At 36.8% G+C, this 10,730-nt stretch overlaps 1 protein-coding gene across 1 annotated transcript; it reads left to right on the top strand.

Annotated features, from left to right (window-relative positions):
• Nucleotides 1–9,791: 9,791 nt before the first annotated feature.
• Nucleotides 9,792–10,730, top strand: LOC130861457 (olfactory receptor 52J3). Its single transcript, XM_057750361.1, has one exon. It carries the CDS (start codon nt 9,792–9,794, stop codon nt 10,728–10,730), a length of 939 nt encoding a protein of 312 aa, XP_057606344.1.

Genomic DNA, 10,730 nt, shown 5'->3' with positions numbered 1-10,730 from the left:
ATGGGGCAAATTACCTTAGACTAAAAACTGTACTTGGTCTTTCCTAACAAAGCATGAAGAGAAGTCTTGAAAGAATTAAACTAATTCCATGTAACTTTATTAAACACAAGATTAAAGATAAAATTTATATTTAGAGAAACACAAAAGAATCTTTCACCCAATAGCATAAAATTCACAATGCATAAAATTCAACAAAAAATTACAAGACATGGAAAGATGCAGAAAAACAGGACCCACAATGAGAAGAAAACTCAATTAATAGAAACATATTCCTAAATGACACAGATGGTAGGATAAGTAGAGAAGAACATTAAAAATACTTAAACATGATCTGTATATTCAAGAGGGTAAAGGAAAGCATGAGCATATTAAGGAGAGTAATAACTTTTTTTTTAAAGATGCAAGTTAAGTTCTAGAAATGAAAATTACTATGTGAGAGATGAAAAGCATACTGAATGGGATTAAGAGCAGGTTAGACAGTCCATAAGCAAAGTTAGTACACCTAAAGACAGAATAAAAAAATCCATATTCAAATGAGAGAGAATAGACCCAAAAATGAACAAAGCACCTGAGAAATAGGGGACATCATCAAGCTGCCTAATATATGCATATACTTGGAATTTCAAAACGAGAGGAGAAAAAGAACAGAAAAAAATTTGTATAAGCAATAGTTTCTTGATTTTAATGAAACTAAGCCCACAATCCAAGAAGCTCAATAAAGCCAGTGTGAGAAAAAAATATGAATAAAACCATAGAGAAGCACATTATAATCAATTTGCTTAAAAGCAGTGCAAATGAGAAAAACCTTGAAAGCAGACAGAAAAATGACATAACATTTACAGAGAGACAAAGATAAGAACGAAGACAGCCTTCTTGCCAGAAAGCACGCACCTCAAAAGACAGTGGAGTAATATCTTCATAGTACTAGAAAAAGCATGAGTAGCAACCAATCACCAGAAAATGCTATACATGGAAAAATATCTTTCAAAAATGAGGACCAAATAAAAACAATATCACATACTTAACAGCTGAAATAATTTATCGCCAACAGAGCACTATGATATTAAAGGTAGCTCTTCAGAGAGGATGAAAATAACACAGGACTATCCCTGAATTAAACAAAAAGAAATCAAGGGTTCTGGTGATTTATAAATATACAAGTAAATATAAAAAATATTTTAAATCTCTAGTTGATGCCTTAAAACAAAGATAATAGCAATGTATTGTGGTGTTAATGACATAGGTAGGTATAAAATATATGACAAAAATAGCAAAAAGGCCAAGGGATGGATAATGTTAGTATACTATTATAAGATTCTTATTCTATAAGCAAAGTGACATAATCATAATATTACTGGAAAGTAATTGTGATAAGCTAAAGATGTACACTAAAAATTCTGAAGGTGCTACTAATGTATAATAGCTGAAAAGGAACAGATGTAGTCAATAAATAAGTGATTAAGTGAAATCATAATACTATTCAATTCAATAGAAGTAAGGAAAAGTATAACAAGGGAAAAGAACAAATTGAAGAAATATAAAACAAATAGTAAGATGATGGTAAATGGAAACATTCATACTTCTATCCCTTGGTTCTCAGATTCACATATTCTTTATTTAGAATGATTTATAATTTAGAGTGTATACTGCTCATGGAGGATGTACCCATCATTGTAGATTATAATTTGTAAGCTGGTAAGTAAGATGTACATTCAATAGGCCAATCTGTCACTCCACTGGTTTGCCAGATTAATAGTATAAGATGTTGATGAGGGAAACCTGGAGTTCATACACAGCTAGAAAATAGCTTTATGCCCGCTCTGCTTCTGTACAACCTGCTTGCTGTACTAGAGTGAGGACAAAATAGTTTAACAATCAACTGGAACCTAAAAGATGATCAGATAAGTATGGAATGTTCTGTTCCTGCCCCTGCTCGCCTTTGTTTGAAAACTCTTTGCATGTAACCCCTAGCAATGCCCATGCTCTGTAATCACCTGTAACCTATGGAAACTGAGTAGCCAATCAATTAATGCCAACTGTAGCCAATCAATTAATGCCCACTGTACATGTCTTAACCTATATAAGGAGAGAATTCACCTGGAACAGAGCTCAGAACTTTGGAGCGTTAGCTCGTCTGGGGCTGCCGGCTCAATAAACCCGAGTTCTCCAACCCTCCAAGTGCGGTGCTTGGTTTCTCGTGGGATCCATTTCTGCAACAATATAACCCGGGCATCTCGTGGATGTGTGCCCATTGTTGTAACTGTTTGGACACCTCTTGCTGTAAAATGGATCCCTTGGTTCTATATATTATGCAAAATTCCACGTCAATGTATTAAGCATGCTATAATCCTTGGAATAATGCTGATGACTGAGACTCTGTGGGAAGTAAAGTCAAACTCATGCTTAGAATATATGTCCCAATCTAAATGAAATGCTGCCCCTTTTAGGGTACAAGTGTCTAATGTAGTCAAGTTGCCATCAAATGGTTGGTCTCCTTGGAGGATGGTGCCATATGGGGCTCATTACTGGTCTCTGCTGCTCGAGGGCTGGGTATGCAGCACTGGCAGTAGCTAGGTGAGCTTTGATGAATGGGAATCTGTGCAACTGAGCTCCGTGTGGTCTCTGTCACTGTTAGCATGGCTACTCTATTTAAAGACCAATGCTCTCTAGGGCTGATGACAGACACTGGCTGTTGTCAACTGGATCTACTTGATTGGATTATCTGGTGGGTGTTACAATGTGACCCAAACATCTTCACACTTTATGCTACTCCCAAATGTCTATTTGCATGCCTCTACCCCTATGTTCCTTGATATTGATCTTCTAATCCTTCCCTGTCAAAGCTCTTGACCAACCAGAAAACCCACTTGGCTGTGTTTATGTTTCTGTTTATAAATTAACCAGAGGCCAAGGCCAAGTCTCTTTTCAGGCAAAGTAGATGACAAATGCAGTATTTGCAGTGTCCCACTGAGAGGATTTTCCCTCACCTCTGTTTTCCAGGTCTCCTTTAAGGAGTCTGATGAAACTCTAATTTATTTTATTTTATTTTTTTTAAATTGTGTGATAGGGAATCTTTTTTCCGAATTAATGAAATTTCTTTTTTTTTTTTTAATTTAAGCTCTTTATTGGAATATAATTGCTTTACATTGCTGTGCCAGTTTTTGAGGTGCATCAAAATGAATCAGCTATATTTATACACATATCCCCACCCTCCAGAAACTTCCTCCCGCAACTCGCTCCCACCCTCCCTATCCTGGCCCTCTAAGTCATCACCCATCATCAAGTTTGTCTCTTTATGTTATGCAGGAACATCCCATGAGCTCTTTTACATTTGGTGGTGTATATATGTCACAGCTACTCTCTCACTTCGTCCCAGCTTCCTCATTGCCCCCTGACTTGCCCTCATGTATCATATAGGATATTTAATTGCCAAATTGTTCACATTCTAGAATAACCCTAGGAAATTTTGCTCAAATAACATATATTTTAGATTCATTCAATACCTAATAAAACTCCTTAGGTAATTCCCCAAATCTGCATTTCTAGAAAATGTGAAGGCCCTTTTCTGCCATCTCCTGAAGTAAGGTAGTTAATTCTAGCTCATGAATCGCCCCAACATTAGAAGGTGGATACTACACGTCTCTTCCTTTGTTAGGTAAATCCCACATACTAATGGAACACCTAAAAGCATTTTCAAGTGCACCTTAGTAGCCTCTGACCATGAATAGAGACCACAATCTTCTGAACACCTTAACTGTGAGACATGGTGCTGAAATCAGAAGAATAAAATTAATGGAGGTCTGCATGCAATTATCACCTAACCTACATCTTACCTCAATGGGAAAGAGACAAAAAAAAATACGTAAAAGAAAGAAAGAAACAAACAAACAAAATGTAGTTGGGTGTTTGTCCTCAGGCATCATAAAAGGCACGTTTTTCCCCCAGAGAAAGAAAATGGACTCAGACTACAGATCTGCACGCCGTGGAGTACCGCAAAGGAAAATCGTAGCAAGGCCACAGTCCTTAACCCCTCACTCTAAGCCCATGTTTAATTATTAAAACGTCCACGCATTACACAAAATTTTCAACCAGTTTACCTTTAAATATAAAGGTTAATTCAGAATCATAATGAATATGACACCAGAGGAAAAATGCAGTCAGGAAAACTGGTCGACCCCGAGCTCTACTCCCCAGGAACGATGCCAGAGGAAAACTGATGTCAAAGAAAATTACTTAAAAAAAAGGAATGAATATAACAAAACAAAAACAGACTCACAGATATAGAGATCAGACTAGGGGTTACCAGTGGGAAGAGTAAAGAGGGGAGCTGCAAGTAGGAGCAGGGGATTAAGGGGCACAGACTACTATGTATAAAATAAGTAAGCTACAAGGCTATATTGTATAGCACAGGGAATACAGCCAATATTTTATAAAAACTTTAAATGGAGTATAATCTCTAAAAGATATTGACTATGTTGTACACTTGAGCCTAATATAATATTATAAATCAACTATACTCCAGTACAAAGTAAATAAAAATAGAAAAAAAAATTACCCCAATATTATTTTAAGAAGAATTAAATACTTAAGAAATTATCATTTTCAAAAACAAGGACAGGATAACATTAAAAACAAATATTTTAAAATAAATTATTAGAACATTTTAAAAAGGGATATACTATAGAGTAAATGTTTAAGAGAATATTTCTTAGCAAGTCCTATTTTTTCCCCCATTAGATATATTTTCACTAAAATCTTCTGGGGTCTTATCTCTTGAACCCTTTTCTTTCCACATAGAGGCTAATAAAATAGTTGATTCTTCTGAGTGAAGTCTTTTTTGTATCCTTCCTCTTGGAAACCAATAGCCTAGAAGCAGCATAAGCTATTCTTGCCATATTTATAGGAATAGATTCCATGTTTAGATGCCTATTGTCACACAGCCTATGATGGAGTTAGTAGGGCTATCTAATTTGGTGAATCAGTATTAGGAATTTCATTGTAGAATACATCTAAATGAGATTCTCAATTGTCAGCTTATCAAAAATAAAGTTATTTGTCTTCATTTGTTGACATCTTTTAAATCCTTCTATTTATTCACAAACTCAGAAAAAAGAAAAAGTTTTTAAAATTCTGGAGTCTTTTTTATATAGCCAAGCATTTTTTTAAAAAATCAAACATCAATATAAGTATGGAAAGATAAATTCAAAAAATGTATATTTCAGAATATTAAAAAAGAAAAATATGCATAAAAGATCAACCCAGAACACCAAATGTCAAGAAAGGGAGGAGTTATAGAGAAATAAAAAGGTAAATTGAGAGATTTTAAATTAAAAATAATTTCCCAACTTTTAATGACATAGATCCAAATGATACATAGGCCTAATTCACTTAGCAGATGAGGAAGAATGTTCAGCAATTTAAAGAGATGATAACAATAGATTTCAAAGAAGAAAGAAAAACCATGAGAGTTTAACCACAAGAAATAGGAATTACAGTGGAATCCTTGACTACCATGTGGATCACATGAGATAAATGTAGCCATTCTCATGAAATCATTTTCAACCAACATAACTATATTAGTTTTCTAGTGCTGCTGTAAAAAAGTGTCATAAACTGGGTGGCTTAAACAAGAGAAATTTCTTGTCTCGTAGTTCTGGACACTAGAGGTGTGAGATCTAAGTGTCAGCAGTGTTGCTTCCTTGTGAGGGCTGTGAGATAGAATCTGCTCCATGTCTCCAGAATCTGCTCCACCGTCGCCTGTCTAGCTTTCGGTGATTTGCTGGCAATCTTTGGCATTCCTTGGCTTGTGGAAGCATCATCCTGATCTCTGCCTTTATCTTCACATGGTGCTTTTCCTGTGTACCTGTCTGTTTCTTCACACGTCATTTTTTAAAATAAGGACACCAGTCAGATGACTTAGGGGCCCACTGTACTCCAGTATGACCTATTTTAACTTAAGTAATTACATCTGCAATGTCCCTATTTCCAAATAAGACTGCATTCTGAAGCACTAGGGGCTAGGACTTCAACATAGGAATTTTGAGGGGATACAAAACCCAAAATAGCAATCATAGTTGAAGGCAAAGTAATTTTCAGTTATGCAAACATTTTGAAACTATACCTCCCATTCGTCCAACTTCTAGAATTTACATAAAGATGTATTCCAGGAAAACTAGTGCGGTATCTGTGAAATGGGAAGATATGAGGTATGAGGAACAATGGATTCAAAACAGGAGAGTTGTAAAACGTATTCTCAGCTAGACACATGAAAAGCAACCAGCTCAGATCGGAACTAGAGAATTGAGGCCGTTGGAGCAGAGGTCTCTCAGAAAAAAATAAAACAAAAATAACTAAATCTGTCCCTGTTGGGATATTTTACAGTGTCAATTTCTGAAAAGATAATCTAAACTATCATAGTCATTAAAGAGAAGTTATTGGCTCTTATGACAATAAATATGCTGGTCTGGTTTTATATGAATTGTTTCTGGGGACCAAGTTTGATTTAATATTTTTCTGCTGAGATTCTGTCTTATCTTGATCCTAAAGTTCATGGATCCGAGATACCTTTTAGCAGCTTTAGTTCACATTCACAGAGAAAGAAATGTGCTTTTAGGGAAATGTCTTAATATTAACTTTGATTGTGTGTAAAGACTTGATTGGCCCAAAAAGAATATTTCATTGTATATGTACAGGGAAATAAAAATTGTTAATTTGCAGGAAGATTGACAAGGTCAGATGAAAGATATTACTTCTAATACTTTGTATTCAATATTTTCTTAATCTTAAATATTGTCTTAAGGAGGTACCTAGAAACTTCATATGTGTATTAAAGAGATCTAATTCTTTCAATCTAAAAATAACATTCTAATAAAAGCCATATATATGTATATAATTGACTCTAAAATTAGAAAATATTTAATATCTTTAGAGATTTCAGAAGAAAAATGGCTATAGAATCAGAAGTGATTGGTAAGCAATTCTTCAACCTGTTTTGCATGAATAATATTTATGGAATTGTTCTTGTGAGCTAAAACCTAAAATAATAATAATAATAATAATAATAATAACAAACTATAACTGACCACTTACTATGTACAGAACACTGTTTTAAATGCACAAGAAAATTTTAATTTATTCTCAGATTTACTCAGTGAGGAAGGCATTATTTTGAGTCCCTTTTATTGTGAAGGAAATGGAGGCATAGAAATATTTGTCACTCAAAGTGACACGGCTAGTATGTGTAAGGGCTATGGCTTGGACAATAGCACTCTGAATCCAGGACTGAAATTTAGGCACTTATAGTAGGACTTTTGAATTTTGTACATGTGAAATTGTGGTAGTGGTGGTAGGGAATTTATGTACAGAAAACAATGTGGAAAAAATCATTAATCTATGTCCTTAAGACTAATCAGGGAAACTCAAAGCAGTTATAAGAGGTTGGAAAAAACTGTCAGTGAAGAGAAATAGTGAAATTTAAAGCAAAAGAATAAAAGCCTTTTATACTTGTTAAAACACTTTAAATTAAATTAGCTGGTTTATTCTCTGTGTAGAAGGTCAGTAACCCATAGAATTGGACCACATATTCACATTTACATGAGGATACAATATATCTGTTTTCATATGTGCCAAGTATAGATGATGTAACTGTGTTATCCCCACTTTTTAAGTTTTATTTACATACACTTCAGTTTGCTTCTATAGTCCTTGGGCTTTTCTGTTTCTAGAGTAGGATCTAGAAGTTTGGGAGCAGTCCCTGAGGACTCAATCCCAGAGCTCTGTGTAAAGCTGGGATTAAAGTGGGGTGTATCCTTAGAAATACCTCTTAGGTGCTAGACCTTTAATATAAACGTGCCCTCCATACACTGTTCAGAAAGAGGAATAAGTGTCGTGTCGCTTGATGCTGCATATAAGTCCCCTGCACACCCATGGAAGAAAGAGGTGAATCAGCTGCTGACTTCTGGTGAACAGGTTTCTCTAGTAAATGGAGAGACACATGCGCAGAGCAGGCTGAGAATGGACCAGGTCATCAACTGGCATCAGGTAGAAAAAAATATGTTTTTAAATGGGGATAAGGTTATCCTTTAAAATGTTCATAAAGATCCAAAGCATTTAATATTATCTTGTCAATTGCACTGGACAAAATACATTTCTCTGGCAGTCGTAAGGAATGAAGCTAGTGGAGACCCAGTGCTGAGGATGGCATCCTAGAATTGCTCCAAAATAAACAACAGGGACACTACAGTCTTGGCTTGACCATCATCTTTCTACTAGGCAATGGTGTTTTAATTGTCCAGGGTGTCTATGCTTTTACAGAACACAAATAACAGCCAGTGCACTTTGTAGCACTAGTTCTCTCTCTGTTGGACTGACCTCACAAAAAATGGAAAGTTTATTTTTTCACCTTGGTATGTTTTCTATATCAAAAAAGAAAGAATTAAAAAATGTAAGAAGGATATATGTATATCTATAATGCATTCACTTTGCAGTACACCTGAAACTAACACAAAATTGTAAATCAACTATACCCCAATAAAAATTTTAAAGAAGGAAACTTGCAACCCCAAATAAATTAAATCAAGATTGAATGCACAGTTTCTCTGCAAACAAACAAAAAGTCAGAAAGTGAAGCTATGACAAGGACAAAGGGAAGGATCTCTATGCTTTATTTTGAATTACAACTGCTATAGCACGTACTCCAGGGTAACTTTCTTTACCTCATCCTGAATGGCTTGATTCATTCTGTAGCATTTTGAAAGCATTTCTCAAGTATCTTTCTCCACCACTTTTAGATCACTGCAGAAGTAGATTCTTCTCTATTGAGGCACTGCTATCCCAGAGAGCTACCGAAAACACCTTCTCTAGCTCCAAAATCATCTGAGGCTGTCAGAGTTTTCTACCGAGTTCCAGTGTATTGAACTGGTAGGAGGAGTAACCAAGCCAGCATTGGCTCCACAACAATGGTAAAATTAACACAGGTAGAATTAACAGGTGCGCCAAGAGTACCTGATATGCTGTGGGCAGTGAACAAAAGTGTAAATGGCATTAGACAACACGCCTTATCCCTTTTCTAACTGATACTCCGTGCAGTCGGTAAGTCATAAACAATAGCTGTCTCTGCTCCCGGCCAGGCATCTCAAGGGGCCAGCACTTGTCTGAGAACATGCGGCTGTGTCTCTTATAATCTGATTTGGTGTCTGTGAGAGGCTACTGGGCTTGGGTCAGAGTTTTCACATATGTATCCCTATGTGGTGAATAATGAGGAGTCAGAAGAATTCAGGTTTTGATTGTATGAGTACCTATACACCTGGTTCTATGATTTATTTTCATTATGGATTATTTGAAGGCATTTTTGACTGCTTCTGTAGTGTATTAACTTGATCTCATGTGCAGTCTTGATGCTTCTAGTGTCACTCATGAGAGTGGATTTCCTAAAACAGAATGCCATCCAATTATTTTTCAAAGTAAATGAGAAGTTCTATTTATTAGAAATCTGCATGGAACTAGCTGCAAGTCTTCATGTTTGGGATTAGAACTCAATCAGCAGGCAGAATAGAAACCCTAAATATGACTCTGACCTGGTCTATCAAATGGCTATGGGTCTATCTAATGGCTACGGGGTGCTTCAATAACAGGCTTACTTACGTAGCAAACATGACATCAACTCTGTGCTGAAACAATGAACTAGCAATTGACATACCAGATCATTCTCCCTCTGACTTCGCTTTCTCTCTTTAATTTTTCCCCCTGCAGGAGCGGGAGAACCAGCCTCACTTCCTTTGACAAGTAACAGGATGATATATCACAATAGGAGCACTTTTCACCCAACCACATTTTTCCTCATTGGAATCCCAGGTCTGGAAGAGGTCCATGCCTGGATCTCCCTGCCTTTCTCCACTGTTTACCTTGTGGCTTTACTGGGCAATGCCACAATTCTGCTGGTCATCAAGATGGAGCAGACCCTCCGGGAGCCCATGTTCTACTTTCTTCTGGCCATCCTTTCAACAATTGATTTAGTCCTCTCGACAACCTCGGTACCCCGCATGCTGGGTATCTTCTGGTTTGATGCTCATGAAATTAACTTTGGAGCTTGTGTGGCCCAGATGTTCCTGATACATACTTTTACTGGCATGGAGGCTGAAGTCTTACTGGCCATGGCTTTCGACCGCTATGTGGCGATCTGTGCTCCACTCCACTACACGACCATCCTGACTTCCAGGGCTCTGGTGGGCATCAGCATGTGCATTGTAATTCGTCCAGTCCTGCTAACACTTCCCATGATCTATCTCATCTACCGCCTCCCATTTTGCCAGGCTCATATACTAGCTCATTCCTACTGTGAGCACATGGGTATTGCAAAACTGTCTTGTGGAAACATCCGTGTTAATGGTATCTATGGGCTTTTTGTCATTTCCTTCTTTATCCTAAATCTAGTCCTTATTGGAGTCTCCTATGTTTATATTCTCCGTGCCGTCTTCCACCTCCCATCCCAAGATGCACAGCTAAAAGCCCTAAGTACCTGTGGTTCTCATGTTGGGGTCATCTGTGTTTTCTATATCCCCTCAGTCTTCTCCTTCCTCACACACCGATTTGGACACAACATACCCCGGTATATTCACATTCTTATTGCCAACCTCTATTTGGTTATCCCACCCTCACTCAACCCCATCATTTATGGTGTCAGGACCAAACAGATACGAGAGCGAGTGCTCCATGCCTTTATTAAAAAATAA

This window comes from Hippopotamus amphibius, chromosome 9, assembly GCF_030028045.1.
Source record: "Hippopotamus amphibius kiboko isolate mHipAmp2 chromosome 9, mHipAmp2.hap2, whole genome shotgun sequence".
In the NCBI taxonomy this organism is placed as follows: Eukaryota; Metazoa; Chordata; class Mammalia; order Artiodactyla; family Hippopotamidae; genus Hippopotamus; species Hippopotamus amphibius.
This window is presented reverse-complemented; position numbering and strand designations above follow the sequence as displayed.

Coding starts and splice junctions, on each gene's coding strand:
- LOC130861457 (XM_057750361.1), top strand. CDS start 9,792: ATGATATATCACAATAGGAGCACTTTTCACCCAACCACATTTTTCCTC.